This window comes from Trematomus bernacchii, unplaced genomic scaffold, assembly GCF_902827165.1.
Source record: "Trematomus bernacchii unplaced genomic scaffold, fTreBer1.1, whole genome shotgun sequence".
Taxonomy (NCBI): Eukaryota; Metazoa; Chordata; class Actinopteri; order Perciformes; family Nototheniidae; genus Trematomus; species Trematomus bernacchii.
Window position 1 is genome coordinate 10,322,277 of NW_022988043.1, and position 21,782 is coordinate 10,344,058.

At 41.1% G+C, this 21,782-nt stretch overlaps 1 protein-coding gene across 1 annotated transcript in view; it reads right to left on the reverse strand.

Moving 5' to 3' along the window:
* The window catches only part of gpat2 (glycerol-3-phosphate acyltransferase 2, mitochondrial), a 153,779-nt gene that overhangs the window by 27,169 nt on the left and 104,828 nt on the right, over nt 1-21,782 (reverse strand). Inside the window, exons 3-5 of the mRNA XM_034117687.1 lie at nt 5,718-5,812; nt 570-677; nt 1-71 (exon numbers count right to left, since the gene is read on the reverse strand). Of these exons, the coding sequence (XP_033973578.1) occupies nt 1-71; nt 570-677; nt 5,718-5,780 (242 nt within the window). The 5' untranslated portion in view covers nt 5,781-5,812. The remainder of the gene's footprint in view (nt 72-569; nt 678-5,717; nt 5,813-21,782) is intronic.

A 21,782-nucleotide genomic window follows, 5' to 3' on the forward strand; every position in this document is an offset into this window, starting at 1 on the left:
CTGGTGTGGGTCTCTTTAACACTCAGCAGGTTGTGGAAGCCGAGGAATGAGTTTGGCCCGATCTTCTTGCACTACGCCATGGCAGAAAAACAAACAAAGATTACTGGGGGTCAATATCGACCCAGATCTAAGTTTTCCTATAGATGTACATGCAACTGAAAGATGCCATCTGAACGGGGCAAATCAAATCATCTTTCAGTAACCTAACAAAGCTTAGTGTGACATGTTGGGTCAGTGGGATTTCCTTCAGGCAATTGCATTTTCTGGAATGTGTCAAGATAGAAATCTAACTCTTTTATTTTTGGTTAACTAAAAAAGCAAGACTGTCTGTCCGTCCGTCCGTCCATGTGTGTGTGTGTGTGTGTGTGTGTGTGTGTGTGTGCATGTCTTTCGCTTATCCCAATAACCCTACATCAGATTTACTACACACTGTGCAAGTGTATTGCAGACGAACCAAGACAGTGCTTTGGAGAATTTGGAGAAATTTAGAACATTTCAATTTAATTAAACACATTTTCAAACTTTCCTCAACTCTCTTTCTCTAACATTCTCCCATGCTGCACACTCACCAGACTGTTGGGGGTGCACTGGTGGCAGCACTGGCCAACAGTCGGTCTGAATTTGCCCAGACAAGCAGGAACGATCAACTTTTTCTTTATTTTCATTTCCCATGACAACTGAGAGGGAAAGAAAAACAAACAAATCAAACAGACAAAGTGACACAATACACAGGTGTTGCAACCACAAGCATTTCAATGTTGAAGTGCCTTAGGTAATGTGCCTATAGCTTTCATTTTACAAACTGAACAGGCAATGTTGGCAGTGTAACAGGACTGGCACAAGAGGAACCGCTGTTTGCTATTAAACTTGTATGTCACATGACCCTGTTTTAAAAATAAAAATGATGGACAGTAAACTATGTGCAGTAATACGTAGGATCAAGCATGTTTTTACACATTATTATTTTATAAATGGTTAGCATCTTTGGTGATCCTCTTATTAAAGTAACTTTTTCCAGTGTGTAACAAAGCGCATGTTCATTTTGAAAATATACCTACTACAATCTGTGCATCTAAGAAAAGGGAGTGAAGTAGTCAATATTAGCTATTTACAGACAGTGTGAGCTAAATCACACAAGAAGCCTAATGCATATAAATTACAATCGGGTAGACAACTCGTTTGCATCAGTGTATATGATGCAATTGTGGCATTAAAGTGTGCCAGACCACCAAATGTGGGCTTTTACTGATATATTTTATCTCTGTGGGAGCATGCTCCTAGACTCCAACAGCTGGCTACACAATATCCAAGTGGAAATCCCTGATGACAGCACACATCCTGCTTGTGCTACTTGTTGGGAGAAAGCTTCAGATAAAACATAAAACAGTGTGTGTTGTAGCTTATAGTCCTAAAATACCACTAGTTGTTGGGGACCCACCATCATCTCTAATTGCCCCTCAATACAAAGCAGTCTAGAGCCTCACTGCCAAAAGTAATACAAGTCTGCTAATGATACAGCCCGTGCTAGATTAAATTCAGTTTTCTGAGTAACCTGATTTCTTTACGTAAACAAATCTAGTGTAATTGGAGTGAATCAGAAAAACAGAATTCCAACAACTATATTTATTGTGGAGAAGGCTGATTTATTGGCCATTCATATAATAAATGGCCACCTGTGTATTGTGTGTATAGACCCTCCCCCCCACACACAACAACACAGACTATAACACCCCTTGCTGTTAAATAGTAAATACCAACCGAATGTGCTATTATGTGCAATATATATGCCGTTAATAACTGTGCAATATATACCTGGCTGCTAAATCCTAAGAACTTTTACAGGATGTGTATTTTGTAAAGTGTGTAACTTTTTTAAATTATATTTGTTATTATATCATAATTTTGTTTTTTTTAACTTTAATACTTTTTTAATGCATGTAACATATGTAACATTAAGCTGTCTGTGGCTCTTTTTCTGCTGTAACAACGTACATTTCCCCTCTGTGGGACTAATAAAGGGATTCTGATTCTGATTCTGAATAACTGAGACCACTGAGTAGTGGGTCTGAGTCATAGATCCTGAGTCATGGATCCTGAGTCATGGATCCTGAGTCATGGATCCTGAGTCGTGGCTTTGCCTGTTGCTGTGTTCTGGCCAGATGCTCAGCTTACTACTTATTTGATGGCTCCCACAGGATTGTTGACATCGACCTGGAATCATCATCTTCTTATTTATAGACACATGCATTTTTAAGCATTTGGACTACCTATGTTGTAAATGTCTTATCTTTTTTAATTTACACACAACATCTATTGCCCCCCATTAACTGTGGGGTATCTTTGGAAGATCTTCCTTGTGAGGGTGAAGGTCCAAGGACAGAGGGTGTCGTATATATATTCTGTACAAACTGTAAAGTCCACTGAGACAAATGTAACATTTTTGATACTGGGCTATATAAATAAACTTTGATTGATTGATTGAATAACTGGGTTTCTATAAATTGTTACTGTAAACATGTGCCTGACAAAGACTGGGAGAGACAAAGAGTTGCTGTGACAGCAGTGGGACTCAACAAAGGACCATGGCACAAAGCAATTTGTCCTTACATTGACAATAATTCAAGCTACTAAAACACAAAGAAGCCTCCAAAAGTCTGATTAAGTAGGTTTTTTGTATCCACTGCTGAACAGTTCAGGACAAATTTGCATGTACTTTCAATGCCCCATTAGTTCACCAGCACATCAAAAAAATAAGTTTGGTAATCAAGGTCAGGGGTACAATGTTATTACTGACCCGCTGCTTGTATAAACAGGTTCGCTGTAGCTAATAGCTACTACTATTAAACATGCTTTTCGTTCTCTACCTGTGTGACCTGGTATCTCTCATTAACCCGGTGTCTTTAGTGCCAGCACGTACTGTCTGACAAGCTGACAAAGAAATTGGATTTTATTGTCGGCGAGCTACATTTGATTTCACGTCTCATCAAAACTACAACAGCGCTTGCAAATTAGAAAAAGATGGGGGGGGGGGGTGGACTGGGTGTACCAGTCAAATGCTTCAATTTTTTGCTCTTATTCCGAGTTTGTTTTGATGTCTGTGTTGCTGTGATTGGGTTAACTCTGAATTCATGGGGGCATGCAGCTTGCAGTAGTGTAAATATTAATACAGGGCCCAGATGAGACCCAGCATCAGGCAATCAGTGCAGGTATATACAGCTCATGTACTTAAGCAGAGGCCACACTGAGTACTAATCAGAGCTAAGGCCTCCTGTAGCATGTTGACTGCTGGTCAGGTGTTCAAATACTTGTGTTATTCCTTGATACTCACAAATTATCATGCAGCGTGCGTGTTGGCTGTAACTGTCTCTGAAATTAAGTGTTAGTTAGGATACAGACTGATTACCCTGTTCAGAGGAAATGAGCTAATTAATCTCCTAAAATCAATGACACTTTCTCCTGGCTAAATTATGATGATGGATTCCAGAAAACAGTGCAGCAAAAAAAGTTGATTTAGAAACAAACATTACTGTTATAAAAAAGCTTGGGATAGAACCATCAATAATTTAAGTGACCATGTTGCATCAGATGAAATGTATTGAGAGAAAAAGACCTCTAAGGTCCAAGGATAGAGGGTGTTGTAGGCTGAATAGATGCAAAGCTCCTTGAGCTAATAACAACATAGGATTTACTTAAAAATTGACCTAAATTAGAAAGAGTATGTGATACATGTTGGTAGGAGAAATTGAAGTATTATAAGGCTAGAACCAGATATCAGAATATGTTTGACAGCAGGGTATATGCAGGAATCCTGAGGTCAAATGTAATACCTTTAAGACCTTTTTTAAGACCCTTTCCATACATTTTGAGACATTGGCAACACACTTTACCTCACATTTACTATATACATTATTGATTGTAAGATAGCACAACTAAACAGTTTGTGACAACTCCTTATCATAATTCAGATAGAACAAAGCACAAGAGAATGAATTGTGTGACCAACCCAATGCATTGATTTAGGCATTGTTCCCAAGAGATAAAACAGACAGACTACTGAAGCCTCCTCTCCACATGAACTTCAACCTCTCTGTCAATGTCGGGTATAATGCAGTATGCTGCTTTTTTGCTTCTGTAGACAAACTTTGTGCTCTTTCATTCCAGTAAAACTCCTCAGAAACCATTAGAAACCAGTATTTGACCAATAAACAAAACAATTGACAAAACTTTGAACTATGAAATATATTAAATTTTGGTGAGCTTCAGCGGGGTAATGCCATATACTGTAGGGGTAGGGATGGGTATCGTCTGAAATGTATCTATTCTGATTCCGGTTCTTATCGATTCCCCGTTTCGATTCCAAAATTATAAAAGAAAGAAGTCAAACGTTTAGATAACAAAAATATCTTGCAATGCAATACAAATGTATTACACAATAGCTGTGCTTTATTTTTAACTGAGCTATGCCTGTGGCAAGCTATTAACTTGCCACAGGCATAGCAATGTGCCTTGTCTTTTTATTTTTTAGTGTAGTGGAGCCACACTTTAGAGCGTTTACCGCAATCCATCTTTGGTGTTATGAAGTGACTGAGCTCTTGGAACTGTCTACGGGAGGGCGGGGGGAGCCTCGCTGCGGGGAAACTGTAGACCTCTGTCGCCTGTCAGCGCAACTTACACAATGCCGTTAAAAGAAATAAGGGCGGTGCCGGCCGTCAGCGAACCGAGCCCGCCGCCAACGGCCCGCTGACGACCCGCTGACGACCGGCCGTTCTGTGATTCTCCAGAACACACAGATGGCCAGTCCGCCCCTGTATTCCACCGGGTCGCCGCGGCGCAGACGGACCCGGTGGAATACAGGGTCTACCACGTTTAGGAATCGTTAAGCAGAACCAAAATTGTGTATTTTGTATGGGTACCCGGTACCCAGCATTTTCTTATCGGTTCTCATCTGGAACCGAGTTTCGGTTCCCAACCCTATATAGGGGCTCCCTCACAAATACCCAGTGGTTCAATTGGGCCGGGGCTGTCCGGGGTTAAGCCCCGGCACATAGGACGATGCTCTGACGTCATCACCCTCGCACATTTGTCATATGTTTACAAAAAACGATATATATCTTAAGACTTTTCTCGTTCTTAATATAGACTATATTTAGGGTCGATATGTGTTGACTTTACTTTAAAATAGCAGATCTCTGTGACCGGATATAGTTTTTTTGGCTTAGTGAACGTGTGTGTCTCTTCCTTGGAGGAGCAGCATCGCCCGGACTCCGCTGCTCCTCCGCGGCTCCTCCGCGGCTCGTCCGTGCAGAAAGTCTGCACTGCAGCCGTGTGTGTCAGCGACGTGCAGTCAGGGGAGGCACGGATTGGCCATCGGGAGAGTCGGGACTTAAACACAAGCTAAGCTTAGTGCCTCCAGGCTGCAGCCCATACTTTGTACATACACGGACATGAATCTGGTATTGATCTACTCATTTAATGGCAAATAAGAACATTTCCCAAAAGCTTTTTCTCTAAAAAGTCCTTCATTCTCTGCTGAATCAGTATGACTCACTGATACACAGCACATCCTGTGATTTTCTTTTTAAACATCAAACAGAGTAAAGCACATGGGGCTGTGCATGTTCTCTCGTGATTGTGAAGAACAAAGACTTTGAGATGGGTGCATGTGGAGTAGAGCGGGAGACGACATTGGGAGAGAGTCATGCAGGCAGTGTACTTACAGCAGGTCGGTTTTGTTGAATGGCTGGAAGGATCATGTCTTTGTCACTCTTCTCCTGCCCCATGGTGAGCTGCCTGCAGACTGCTACTGGCAGATCTAACAAAGGAAAGAAACATTATACAGCGTTAAAACAATCTCACAATACAAGACCAATTTTGTGACGTAGAGAGGGCAGTGCTTTTATAAAAGGTTAATCTTTCCAATTTATGGAACACACACACACACACACACACACACACACACACACACACACACACACACACACACACACACACACACACACACACACACAACACACACACACACACACAACACACACAACACACACCACACACACACACACACACACACACACACACACACACACACACACACACACACACACACACACACACACACACACACACACACACACACACACACACACACACACACACACACACACACACACACACACACACACACACACACACACACACACACACACACACACACACACACACACACACACACACACACACACACACACACACACACTGACATAAAATGAAGTTTGTCCTCTGATCGTTGTCATGGAGAGTCGGCAGCACTCACCTACCTATCCTCCTACGTAGCCTACCTATCCTCACAGCTACATTTCACCTATCTAACCGTCACTTATTCCCTCACCCCATCTAAAAACCCTCCCTTCATTTTTTCCCCAGTTAAGGTAAAGTAGCTTCCTGCTGTGTGTTTACTCACTGTTGGTTTCCCCATTGTTTACACTTATTGGACTTATGGTCAACTTTACTTTAAAAGTTTCGTGCTCACTTTTGTATTCAGGAAGGAAAAACCTTTGAACAGAAATGCTATTAAGAGATAAGAGATGGAGAGGAACTCACAGCTGTCTTAGTTCAGCAGTATACAGGTGGAGCAGGGCAAACGCTCAGTAGTGGGTTATAAATCATTAAAAGCAGGCTTCATAGCCATCAGCAGGAAAACAGCTCTTATGTAACTGATGCTGGTCCCTTTCCCACTCGGAAACGCAATAATGAGAGTTGGCAACATAGGTCACAATGTAATTTGATCTAGTTTAAATAGGTTACCTAATTGAAAGCGTTGGCTGTGTCTGAGCTCACATCAGTAATCATCTGAGATTAAGGTGGATTTAATGCAGATCAAGAGGCAGTGTGCACTCGAAAGAGAAAGCTATGAAAGCCACCGTCCTGAGACTTTTAGTTTCATGTAAGGCTTTGTGTCAACTACAAAAGGATGAAGACGTAGCCTGCTGTCTTCCTATAGCACAAATCTCGCTGTGGTTGCACCTGTCAAATTCAGCTGTCTAATTAGGTTCAATAGTAGACGTATCTTTTTGCGTCTCTGTGTCCTACTCTGCTCCATTAACTTTGCTAATTAAAACTTAAGCCTTCCCCATCGGGAGATGCTCCATTTCAACTGGCTTAAGTTCCCACATTCATTACCAAATCTGGTGGGAACAACGGCATTGACAAAAGGGTCCCAGTGCTGCTTTGATGTTTCGCAGGTGCAGAGGGTGACACAGCAGGAGAGGCAACAAAACAGGTAGTAAAGGGTGTAACACTGTAAAGCAGCAGCTCTAAAACGGTTGTACTCTAGAACAGGGGTTCCCAACCCCCGGTCCGCGGACCGGTACCGGGCCGCGGAGGTGTTACTGCCAGGCCGCGAAATAGCTGTGGGTTTATCGTAATATTTGCAGAATTATAAATATATAAAAATATTTTATCATAATATTTTCGCACCTATGCTACCAGTCATATTATTTCATCCAGTAGCTAGTTAATCTTTCACCAGAAAACCGTTGAAAATGGCTTTTATGATGTTCCGAGGGATTCGGCGGCTCAGCCTAAGGTCTCAGCCTCTTGTGCGCACGAGAATGTTACCGGTGCGCCAAGTAGGAAGAGGAGCGCACAGGAGACAACCGTTTGATTGCAGACTGTTATGTTTATGTGGGGAAATGGTATGGGCTCAGAACAATCTCATAATACACACATGCACACAGAAGGATTCACACTTGTATTTCATGATCCGCAAAAGGATCCACACTTGTGTTTTTCAATGCACACAAATGTGTTCCGTTTCATATACATGTAAATAAAATCCAAATACAGAAAAAAGTTTTACATATGTATTTTTGATCCTCACATATTTGTTTTCCGTTTAAAACCTCTGAACCTGCAAACACAACCCGCTTTCTGTGCATGGATCGCTGTGCATTCGTGTGTCCAATCACATGAGCGCGCCCCCACGAGGGTAGATTTCTTGCGTTCATGACGTAGCGCTTCATGTACGCATTTTGCGCTGTCCGGAGCTGACAGGTCCATGGAGCCTGCCTGCAGACGCTAATCTCAGGACACTTCCACTCTCAGTACATTGCCACTTTCCGAACAGGAAATGCACGCAAATACAAGCCTTTATATTATTAAGGTACAGTGCCACTTTCCGAACCATTAATGAATGCTTGTGTACACAAAAACGGCAGGCAAAACCGTTTTAAATGTGTGTTTCCTGTATGGCGAATACAGCTGCTTTATTTAAGTCTGTATGAAGTTGTTGTGAGTGTGGAGGGAGCAGCTACAGGTTAGCTTAGCCTAATCGATCAGTGCACTACGAAGCCAGTGCTAGACAGTGAACTGTCAACGGGGGGAGCCCCGCCTGTCATTATCGGCCGATATTCACTCTTAATAGTTTGATCTGTGCTCTCTATAAAGGCCGATCAGGAGAGCTGGATCTGATTGATATGGACATAAACGCGAGTGAAGTTTTAGCGAGCTGCATGAGAAACTGACGGGCTGTCAGGAGAGAGGGAGGGAGAGAGGAAAAGAGGATCCGTTACTCCCGTGTTATTAGCCATATCCGGTCATAGTCCGGTAATTACCTGCTAACGGAAACTCTGCTACACAATTCTTCTTCTTCTTATTATTATTATTATTATTGAAACATGACCGGTAAGTTTCAAATTTGTCCGGTAAAATTAATTCTGTCCGCGGAAACCCTGCTCTATAAAATAAATGCGTATATGAAGTGTCATGAACGCAATAAATCATACCCTCGTGGGGGCGCGCTCATGTGATTGGCTTAGAATTGAGGAGACATCTGATTGGCTATAGATAGAAAAAATTACAAGTACGAATGGGTCACTGTCAGGGGAGTCTCAAAAAACCCACACACGAATGCACAGCGATCCATGCACAGAAAGCGGGTTGTGTTTGCAGGTTCAGAGGTTTTAAACGGAAAACAAATATGTGAGGATCAAAAATACATATGTAAAACTTTTTTCTGTATTTGGATTTTATTTACATGTATATGAAACGGAACACATTTGTGTGTGCATTGACAAACATAAGTGTGGATCCTTTTGCGGATCATGAAATACAAGTGTGAATCCTTCTGTGTGCATGTGTGTATTATGAGACTGTTCTGAGCCCATAAAATGGTGGTGCATACATTATTTGAGATATATTTCAAACTCGGACTTCATTTTAAGGACATGTCGGCCAGGGGTGTAGAGCTATTTGTTTAAGCACCGGATTGGCAAAACAGGAGAATAAACCAGTCTGCCTTGATCTATGAATTAATGTCCGGGACTCTCACGGTATCTGCTGCCCACAGCTGTTTTATAGAAGGAAACCCTCCTTCACTTCATGAAATGGCTGCAGCATCAGGAGGCAGCGGGACGTATACTCCGCCTCTGAGAAGTGCAGCACCAGCGGGTAAAGCTGTGCCTTTTTACGCACCGCATTCGCTGTGTTTAACTTCATCAGAACAGAGTGACTGCAGGCTGCTACGTGTTAACCACACACCTCTACACACATCTCTACACACATCGAACTGCCCGATTACTCCCCCTTTTATTAGTTTTATGAAGGAGATGTCCAGTCAGTCACCAAGGCGCATGATGTGTGTGTGTATGTGCTCTGCTCAGCTCTGTGTGTTCGTTGTGTTTGTGTCTGTCCGACACCGGCATTTGTTTTCAAATGTTTATGAACAGTAATTTACACACATATGGCTAACTCCATAGATGTAGCACACACACACACACACACACACACACACACACACACACACACACACACACACACACACACACACACACACACACACACACACACACACACACACACACACACACACACACACACACACACACACACACACACACACACACACACACACACACACACACACACACACACACACACACACACACACACACACACACACACACACACACACACACACACACACACACACACACACACACACACACACACACACACACACACACACACACACACACACACACACACACACACACACACACACACACACACACACACACACACACACACACACACACACACACACACACACACACACACCACACACACACACACACACACACACACACACACACACACACACACACTCTCTCCTCGTTTTCCCAGCATTCACTGGATTATCCGTAAATCATACAAACAAAACCAAAACGTTGATTTATCTGTTTTCCCGTTTTGGATTAAAAACTTGGCACAATAAAGGTTGGGAACCCCTGCTCTAGAAGGTAAAAAAGACCACATGGAAACAGCTAGACAGCAGTAGGCCAAGGCCAAACGTGTGAACGAATACAATCAGAGTTTCAATTTCCTCGCACAGTCATACCTGTAAACATATGAACATATTCATTCAAACTCTGATTAGTAGAAACGTGAAAGGTATTCAAATCTGCGCCACACGTTCCTCCACACATTTATGCTTACTTAGTTCATTCCCTCCTCAGAATCTAATTGATCAATTATAGTCTTTAATTAATATGCTGTAGCTTGCTAATGTGATAGCCCAAGACCTAAGTGGGCCCATGATGAGATAGGATTAAAAATCAGAATCCATTACGAGCTGCCAAGTCAGATTAGATTGGAATACATTTTAACGCAGCAGTCGATGTGATGTCGAGGTGGGTGCGTTCAAGTCTATTCCCAAAACTGCTACTCTTCAGTGATTAGAGATGGGGTTTAAATACACTACGGGCCTATTTGAAAAGGAGACAGACATGGAGTTAAGAATTTAATTTCGATAAATATGTTCATTTTGTCAGTTTTTATATGTAGATAGAGATGGCATGTGATGCTATAAAAACTATAACAATTGATTCTGACTTCCTCATACAAGCCTAAAAGCCAGGATGGTGGTTGAGTTTCTAAGATTCTTAAATGCAAAGAACATGAAGACCTAGAGGAGAGACTTCAAGGTGACGCACAACAACAGCAAAAGCCACCTGAGACAGTCAGTGCAGAAAAACATAAACATGGCAGGAACACAATGTAAAGCCAATATGGTTCTGTGTGTTTGTGCCTGATGACTTTTCAACACTGCCATTGTTACCTCGACAACAAACCAAATACAAAGTTTGTGTTTTGGTGCCAAATGCTGACAAAGAGAGTGTAATACACAGAAGACTGGCTTATACATCACATACAGCACATTTAATTAAAAGCAGCAGCATGAAACAAGGTGAGTGTATTTGTTTAAGAGCCAACAAGGAGATGTTAGATAGAAGTTTCCTGTGACTTTAATGGAAAATAATCCGCCAAATCTACAAGTCTCTTTACTAATCGTCCATGCAGGGCTCTCGACTAACTTTTTTCACCATCCTCCGGAACCGTCCCGAAATACAATCTAAGCCGCCCCGAAATTAATGTGGACCGTCCCGAATTTAAAATATTAGTTTTTCTACATTATCATTAGTTAAAATCATTCAAAGTGACCTTAAACATAAATAAAACATCATACAAATCATTAGATGATAATTCATCAACCTTTTTATTTGAGTAAATCAGTCAAACACATAAACAAAGGCCAAATATATATAAAAAAAAAACACACAAACGAGAAAGTTACTCTAATATTGAATCCAATCAAGTCCCATCCAATTATCAAACAAATCCAACACTCTGTCCTGAAGACAGAACCCAGAGTAACCACTAACCAGGATGACAGTCTGTAACACAGTCAGGAGACCTTTACAAACTGCCCCGCCCCCTCGCACACAGACGGGGGAGAGAGCTCTCTCGTCTGGATTGGAAAGATCGAAAATAAGATCGAAAATACATCATAGACGCATTTTGTAGTCTTATTGCATATTAGATTGCATTGGCGAAACTAAAACTGCAATATAATGTTCATGTAGCAATAATACATATGACATATATTTTAGATGTCTCCAGTACCGATACAAAGTCAGATAACTTCGGAGCTTAACGGTACCACTGTCTTTAATAATTCCGGCCCGGGGCCCGTTTAATACCGGGGCTCGGTACCCATCCCTACATGGGGAGAGCCGCAGCATATTGCTAAGGACTAAATACAATGGAGAGTTCTCATCTCAGCCTTATTACCCATAGGGGATGAAGAGGAGTAAGTAAATAAATAATAATAAATAAATAAAGAGGCCGGCGCTCCAGGGTCTGGTTCTGCTGTGCGTTTTCGTGATGTAACGGTAAAAAATTGCAGAATTCCTCCACGGGATGCCATTGTCATTGTACATCACTCAACCCGCGAAATACACACAGTCAGTACATAGCTAGACCCAGGAATTCGCGGGTGTGTGTGTGTGTGTGTATTTCGCAGGTTGCTAAATGTTTTGTGTGTGTTTCTGTTGACAAGGAGGTTTAATAACTGTGTTCTACACAAAACGTGCAGTCAGTTTCATTTTCATCGCCGTTCGTAGAAGAGTTAGCAGGGTATTTTAATTTTAACTCTCGTCCCAAAATAATTTTTTATCTTCCCCGACCCTATTTTTTTCGGCCCCTGGACAACGGGACGTCCTTAAGCTCGAGCCCTGCGTCCATGTAATGTTGAACTTGCTGCAACTTGCTTGGTAGCCAAATAACCCATACTTGGACAGTTTGGAAAAAAACAAGCATCTCCATCTGGTGGTCAATGACAACATATTGTAGTAACACCACATAGGAGCAATTAACCACTATAAATAACTTTTCTAGACGATGATGTCAAGATGAAAACACAATTAACAACAATTTAATAACTTGTTTCTATATCTTTAAACAGTATTCCACAGCAATTGTGGTCTAATAAATAGGATAAAATAAGATGATGTTTATCTCCCGTTTTCTTGGGGGACTGCAAACAAGTATTTATAAACACTATTTCACTGGGTTTTTTGCATTTACTTGCACAATTTTTTCTGTTTTATCGTGTTGCACTGTTGGTGGAGCCTGTGACCTAAGATCTTCATCGACATAACTACACTGTAGCGATGTACGTATGACCAATAAAAGCCTTGAACCTTGAACAAGACAGGGTCAAATAAAACACTGTTGCTTAGAGTCACTATATTACAGTACAGTCTTTTGATAGTAGACACAGATATATATTGCAATAAAATACAATTTAACATTGATATGAGCCAAATAATGATGTAACCAATTACCAGAAAATTGGTAAAAATGTCATACTGTGCAGCCACAAATCCTGTTTATTACCGGAGGTCATCTCTATGAGCAGTTGACCTTCTGCGACAACAACCATTCACTAAGTTACATTATGTGGTGTAAAACCAACTACTGTACAGCTAACATGTGATGACAATAACTGTGAAAAAGTTTCTGCTGATAGCAAATCATTTCTCCTCATGCTGAAACAAAAATGTTAATCTGATCATTGCTCTAGCAAGGAAGGGATACATGAGAGAATCCAGAAACATAGTGCATTTGGTGATAGTGTTAACAGCACATCTTTGACATGCTTATGAGCGTTCTGAAACAAACCAATTGGGAGCAAAGATTCTGCTTGGCAGGCAGAAAGATAAGGCCACAGGGACTTCAATGTGAAGGGCTTTATTTTCAGTCTGTGAGCTAACCAGGCTATTCGAAAAGAATGTTAATATGGTTAACACACATCTATGCAACTAGATGTTTGTACACACACACACACACACACACACACACACACACTCTCTGTGGATCAGTAGCTGTGCATCATGGAGCCAGAGTATCATTGATTTCCCAGAACAAAAGGAATTTTTTACCTTTACTCTCTGCTCTTTAGCTTCACTGTTTTTCCTTTAATGGCCACAGTACAGTTCTCGTAGAAAATGCTTACGTAACACATCCGATAGCCGAGATCAAATAGAATAACTATGACTAATTTGATTACTATCTTTTATACCTGCTATTCATGTTATTTATATTCATCTATAATTTCAACACAGACACGGATTGTAACACACTTGCATGACTTCCAATGCTATAATATGAGAATACTTCTTAAATTAGAAAAATATGATTCCTCACAGTTCATATTTATTGTAAATGTATTAAATAGCTTCATTTGACCTGACAGAGGCATTCATTTCCTGTTCGAAAAAAAGAAGCTTTTTCGGTTAATTAAGAGATTATATTAAATCTCAGTTGATTTTTCGAATGAAATCCAATCAGCCGGATTAGCTGAAAACACCTTTGCGTGTTCAGAGGCTTTAATTATCATGATTAGGGTGTTTGTCCATATAGCGTTTTTCTTCTTGCAGGGAAGCAGGCAGGGCCCTGGGCAGAGCCACATCCCAGCTTTTGTAAGGTTTTTGTTTTGTGTTTCTATGATAAAAAAAATTCTTGACAACATATAACCCCTCTAACTGCTGTTGCAAGCTGGACAATCTGTTTGGGCCACTATCTATTTGTTTGACAGTGTTCTTTCCCCATGAGCACCAACAAGAGGATGCTTCCCGTCATACTTTGTATGAATGAGTTTGTCACTGCTCAATCTGACAGCCGTAGAGCGAGGGGGACAACCCGTCAGAGACAACGCGTACAGCCATAAAAGCACGACATTCAGTGTCCGCCCATCAAATGTGCTTTTTTTAAATCGTTCTGACATATAAAGCTCAGGATGTGCACAAAGCCAAAACAACTTCTAAATAACATGTACAAGTGTTTTTCTGAAAAGCACAAAGATTGCCTATAAGATAAGACATTGAAGTGCTGAAAAATAAATATGCTGGGTCCAACCCTGAGTTCATGAAGTGGCTGCACTTAATGGGATCCATAGATTGAAGAATACTGGCATTAAAGAAGAGACTCTATGTCAGGGGTGGGCATTTTACGGCCCGCGGGCCACATCCGGCCCGTTGGCCGGCCCGTGTGAGGTTGATCATAAATTATAGCATAATGAAAAAAAACAGCAACCTTTTCAAAATAAAAGCAACACAGCTGTATTGCTTGCATGGCGTAAATACTTTTCTAACTGTGTTGCTTTTATTTTGAAAAGGGCGCTGCTGTTTTTTTTATTTATTTACGTAAACGCGCATGCCGTGAACAGCTACGAGTGATGCTGGCCGGCTAGTCCACGAAATGTCCGCTAAGGGCAAAAAAAGAAAGATCGATACTGAATGCCGCGTTTTCAACAAGACATGGACCGCTAAGTATTTATTTACAGAAGTGAAAGGTAAAGCTGTGTGTTTAGTTTGTGGTGCGCAGGTCGCTGTGTTCAAGGAGTACAATTTGAGTCGCCACTATGCTACCAAACACGCAGATAAATACAAGAACCTGTCTGAGGAAGAGCGGGCAAAGGGGTCGGATGCTTTGCTAGCTAAGCTGCAAAGCCAACAACACATTTTCACAAAACATTCCACATCCAGAGATGCAGCTGTCAAGACGAGTTATGTCTTAAAAGTTAACCGTTTTCGGACGGAGAGTTCATTAAGGAGTGTTTGTTGGACTCTGCCGCACTAATATGCCCGGAGAAAAAGGAGGCATTTGAGAAAGTGCCGCTCTCGCGACGCACTGTTACGAGGAGAATTGAGGACATCGCGGGAAATCTGGAGCTTCAGCTGCAGAACAGAGCGGTCAACTTTTACTTTTTTTCCTTGGCTTTGGATGAGAGCTGCGATGTACGTGACACTGCCCAGCTACTCATCTTCCTACGTGGGATAACTACAGACTTCAAAATCACGGAGGAGCTGGCAGCCATGCAGTCAATGAAAGGGACAACAACAGGGAGTGATTTGTTCACGGAGGTAAATGCATGTGGAAAAGTTGGGACTGAAATGGGACAAGCTGGCAGGCGTGACAACGGATGGTTGTCCAAATCTGACAGGGAAAAATGTTGGACTATTGAAGAGAATGCAGGATAAAGTGACAGAAATTAACCCTGAGCAGAAATTGGTATTTTTGCATTGTATTATACATCAGGAAGTGTTGTGTAAGTCAGTGTTAAAAATGAACCATGTTGTTGATGTTGTAACTAAAATAGTTAACTTCATCAGGGCAAGAGCATTGAATCACAGACAGTTTGTTGCACTTTTGGAGGAAAGTGAGACTGAACATCGTGACATACCCTACCATGCAGCTGTCAGGTGGCTCAGCCTCGGCAAAGTGCTGAAAAGAGTATGGGACCTGAGAGAAGAGATTCAAGACTTCTGTGTGAAGAAAGGAAACGACATCCCACAGCTTTCAGATGCAGACTGGATGGCAGACCTTGGTTTTGCTGTAGATGTGACTGCACTAATGAGTGAACTAAATTTTGTGCATGACATGTACAGTGCAGTGAAGGCTTTCATGAGAAAGCTGCAGCTTCTCTCAAGCCAAATGGAGGACAACATTCTCACGCACTTGCCAACACTGAAGGAAGCCACACCATCAGCTGATCACCTCCAGAGGTACTCATCCATGTTAGAAGCACTGCATGGTGAGTTTTCAAGGCGATTTAAAGACTTCAAAACAGTTGAGAATGAAATGAACATGATCTTTTCCCCATTTACATGCCATGTGGATGATGCACCCAGTGATGTTCAGCTTGAACTCATTGACCTGCAGTCTGACACACTTCTGTCAGAGCACTTTAGGTCAGTCTCACTGCCTGAGTTTTACTCTTCCCTGAAAGAGGAGAACTTTCCACACATCAGGAGACGTGCTCAGAAGATGATGGTCCTCTTTGGATCTACCTACATATGTGAACAGACATTCTCAGTGATGAAGTTCAACAAATCCAGATACAGATCCTCTATCACTGATGATCACCTCTCAGCTGTCCTTCGCAAATCCACCTCAGACATTGAACCAGATTTCCGTGCACTTGTTCAAGCCCAAGACAGACTGGATTTTTCTCACTGAACAAGTAAAATGAACTGAAAAACAAAAATCAAAAGCACTCATTTATTTTTGTATAAAGCTGATTCATTTCTTATCTTTAACATACTGTAAAACACCTTTTCAGTATTGGTATATTGAGCAGAATTAAGTTCAACTTATTTTTGATTCGGCCCCCCAACACAGCTCGAGTTTCTGAAGTGGCCCCTTGTAAAAAATAATTGCCCACCCCTGCTCTATGTGGACACACGTCAGTTAACCTGTTAAGCCCTGAGCCTGTTTTTCAGGTCTCAGGCTCGAAAATGACATTCCCAGAACAAATGACCATATCTTCCCTTCTAAAAGGGTTAAATTAATAATCTTTTTTCTCAAAGTAATGATAAACCTGTGAGTTGGATGTAGAAAAGTCAGAATCAATATAGATGTTTTTTATTTTTAAGAAAATTCAGATTTTACATAGTAAAAAACTGTAAATTATAGTGTCCGTCCAAAAAATATTTTGTATTTATAGTGAAAATTACCCTTGGATGATGGTAAGGTAGACTAAAAGCTTTAGGAATCCAAAGTACAACATATAATAAGTACCCTGTATCAAGATTGATGCAAAACAAGTTACATTTGATCTTTTTAGAGAGGTTTAGCCAAAAACACTCCACCTCTGAGGTGATTTTGGTGGAAATGTTTTTTTTTTCATATCTCTGGCTTCCCTTGGTCGATTTTGATGGTTGACACCTCTTTCTGACCGTTAGAGCCAATAGAATCGAAGGGGGAGTCCCCCACACACACTCATTGTGAAATAAAAAGGTGGGGGCTTCGCGCATGCAGTTTTGCATCAGAGCGAACCTATCTCTAGCTCTGACATCTGGAAACGGAAAAGCAGTTTTATTGCTCATGGATTATCAGAAATCATTTCAAAGGGACACAGACACATTGGATTAACCTATGGATTAACTTCAGCAGCGTTTTTATCGTTTTAATGCCATTGAAGACCACTTTGGAGAGACTACAGAGCCAAGGTAAGAATGTTAGCATTTTTAGCTACCTAGCGTCACATGTTTTGATGTCTGTTTTTGTTTATAACGTCGCAAATCCGTATAATTCAGTGATAATGAGGGTACCCATCGATTCTGTGTCACTTCACGATGTGAATCGATGTCATGGATGTGGAGAAAAGATAAATAATAAGGTTTTGTGAGTGATTTTCGGTGCTGTAATCTGTTAGCATTTTTCGCTCGTTGCTAATTCAGAGGCTCAGTGTTAGCATTGTGGGTTTTCTTTTTAAAAAATAAATAAAAATGATCAGTTAGATGAGTTTCTTCCCGTTACATGGATATAAAACATTCATAGTTTATTAAATGAACATGCCCTCAGACACTGTTTCCTGCAAGATGTTGCGGCAGTGCCCCGGTACCGGGGTCTCTCGGGCTTAACAGGTTAAAGGGGCCCTAATATGCAAATGTTCAGGGTCATATTTGTATTTTGTGCCCCTACTGTGACATGTTAACATCCTTTAATGTTCGAAAGGTCTTTATTTTTCTCATACTGAAACCAGAGTCCAGTCTGCTCTGATTGCTTAGCTGGCCGGCTCTGTTGTGATTGGTCAACTCCCTTTGGAGGGAAGTTTGGGATTATAGCCTTTGAAGACCACTTACACGCACAATACAACACACTAAAGGAAAGAGAAAACCCCCCAAAAGCCCAAGAGGGTCTATTAAAGTCTTCTTCTCAAGACAGTATAGGAGTGTGAGGGCTGTACTGGACTTACACCTCCCCAACTCTCGTGAAGACAAGACAATCTACCAACCAAAGTACTGAAGATCCTAATTTCAAAAATTGAAATAAAAGATTAATAAAAGTATGGGGAATGTGACTCCTGAAATTGCTTTCATTGTAAGAGTCAATGAGATGCAGCTAAGGGGATGGGCAGGAAACTGCAGAGCAGATTGGGGGAGTCGGAACAGGTGCTGAGATGGTTAGGGCTGTCAGGTGATGAGGTAAGAAAAACGTCAGGGTGCATCTTGTGGATTAAAAGACAAAAGACAATGCTAGAGCCAAGGGAATTAGGGATGCCCTAGGCTGAGGATGTACGAGTGTGGAGACTGAAGAGAGGACAGAGGCTTTATACTTTGTGATACTCGTTGCCAACATGGGTGTCAGAACAGAGTAAAACATATATTTTTGGCAACGTATGCTTTGTAAGTTGAATGCAGCTATGTGTAGTAGTTGTACTTTTTCCTCAAGAAAGATTACAAATAAAAGACATCTTATCCCATACTAAATCACATGTTTCATCACGCAAAATGTGACCCCACTAGTCTTGTCACAAAAGACAAGGCCCAGACAGAACAAAAAGATAAAACATGTTTGTGTGAGACATAAGCGGGAAAAAAAAGTGAATTGCTGTAAAATGTGGTGTTCTTTCATGAAAACAATATCAAAGCGTGAACAAGAATATGATGGCGGGAACACAGTCGGGGAGGCTTGAAAAAATAAAGATCAGATTGTTCCTCCGACAAATGGAGTCTGGTAATAATTATGATGAACAGGGTGTTTTTGACTAACAAGATCTGATGATAATTACACTGATCACTAAGCCATTTCTATCTGATACTGTGAGATAAAAAGGTTTCTACCTCGCAAAATAAGTAGAGTGCTAATTGCACATCAGATACCCATCATCCTTCAAACCTCAGTTTTCCTCGCTCTCTTCTAAAATTAAACAGGTTTTCATCTCTCACCGACACACATGATTATAATTAAACACTGTGGGATGCAAGACACCTGAGCTGACCTTAAGGTTGGAGATGGAGGTTATGGCTTTAGTGGGATACTGCCGCTATACTTCTCCTTAACTCCAAACAAACATGAAATCTCTGTGCCAAGTAAACAACAAAGCAGATCAAACCATGATAAATTCTAATATGTGAACAAAAACCTGAGAAAAAAGAAAATTCAGAATGAAATCTACAAACTACATAATGAATGCTGATGTCTGTGTTAAATCTGTCTCTGGTTGCCCGAATTAATTCTATAAAGATGAATATACTCCTCAAATTTCTATATTTATTTCAATGTGTGCCCATTTTCCTCCCTCAAACTTTTTTTTGTAAAACTGACACTATTATTTCGAACAAGAAAACCCCAAGGATACGCAAGCAATTTTTACAGAGACCAAAGGCGCAGGGTGGACTTGCTCTGCCGAATTTGAGGTTCTATTATTGGGCTACAAATCTGAGAATAATACAGCCCTGGCTGCAGTCTGACTCACAGCACTCTCCGCCTGTTTGGCTTGAAATGGAGGCTGCTTCCTGTAGTCCAGTATCTCTTTCAGCATTGGCTCACTCTCCCATTAAGACCCCCTCCTCTGCTTACACTAAAAATGTAATTGTCAAAGCATCCTTGAACATTTGGAATCAGTTCAGACGTTTCTTTGATCTCCAAACATACTCTACATTAGCCCCTTTAACTGCAAACCATGTTTTTCCTCCATCCTTAGTAGATGGCGCATTTACTATTTGGTTTAACCAAGGCATTAAAACATTCAAAGACCTTTATAACACATTTGCCTCTTTCCAACAGCTATCTGATCAATTTGCACTACCTAGGCAACATTTCTTCAGGTATCTACAGATTCGCAGTTTTGTTAATAATAGATTTCCTCAGTTTCCTAATCACCCAGCTGATTCGCCGCTAGACACACTCCTTAGGCCGTTACCTACTCTGAAGGGAATGATGACGTGTATTTACGCTCAGATTTATTCTCTTCGTTTGGTTACCCTGAACTCCATTACATCTCTTTGGGAAATAGATCTTGGGGAGGAGATTTCTGAAGAACTTTGGGAAAAAGCCCTTGCTAATGTACATAAATCTTCTATTTGTGCTAGACATGGACTGATTCAGTGCAAAGTAGTGCATCGCACACACTTTACTAAGCTCAGGCTCTCTAAAATATATAAGGAGGTGGACCCAACTTGTGACAGATGTAGCCAAGCACCGGCGAGTCACGCACACATGTTCTGGTCTTGTCCGGTCTTACACTCTTATTGGACTGACATCTTTAGATCACTGTCAGAAATCACTGGAAAACCGATCGCTCCCAATGCTATGACCGCACTGTTTGGTGTAACCCCACCCACATGGCCACTCTCTTCTCTGGAGACAGCCTACATAGCCTTTGTTACCTTACTAGCCAGACGCCTGATATTGCTCATGTGGAAGTCTCCAATATCCCCTTCACACACCTTGTGGTTAAAAGAAGTCCTAAATTCAGCCAAACTCGAGAAAATAAGGTGCATACTGAGGGGCTCCCTGGGGAAATTCCACAAGATGTGGAACCCCTTCTACAAGTATATACGGGAGCTGGACATGCCGGATGTCTCTGTACAATAGGATGGTGGACCTGCGGTGTTAAACTGTGATTAGTGGGCGGCTGACTGACCAACAAGTGCTATGTTTTTATTTGGTCTTTTTGTTCCATTTATACACATTGTTTGATTCCTACTTTTGCATTATGTTATTAATAATGGACTTAGACTCAGAGCCTTTAGTCAATTTTTTGTTTTGTTTTATTTATTTTTGTTTCGTCTTTGTTTTTTATCCTGTTGGACTCGAGTTACACTGTTGTCATCCTTACTTGTTTGCCAACTGCTATTGTGCTGTCTGTCTGGCTGTTTGTTTATATAAAAAAAATTAAAAAGTAAAAAATAAAAAAGAATGCTGATGTCTTATGCAGCTGGCTAGTTAGTTAATGATTTATGAACCAAATATATTCAGGAAGGGTTGTCAGCTTTAATGCAATACTTGAGAATAGAAGTGCGTAAACATATTATTGTGGGTTGGTGCAAAGTCAAACTTCAGACTTCTCCACAGGCTTCATTTATGTAAGCTTGCATTAAATTAACTACCATCCACTTCTTATTAATTCTCATTTACTTTAAACAAATTCAAAC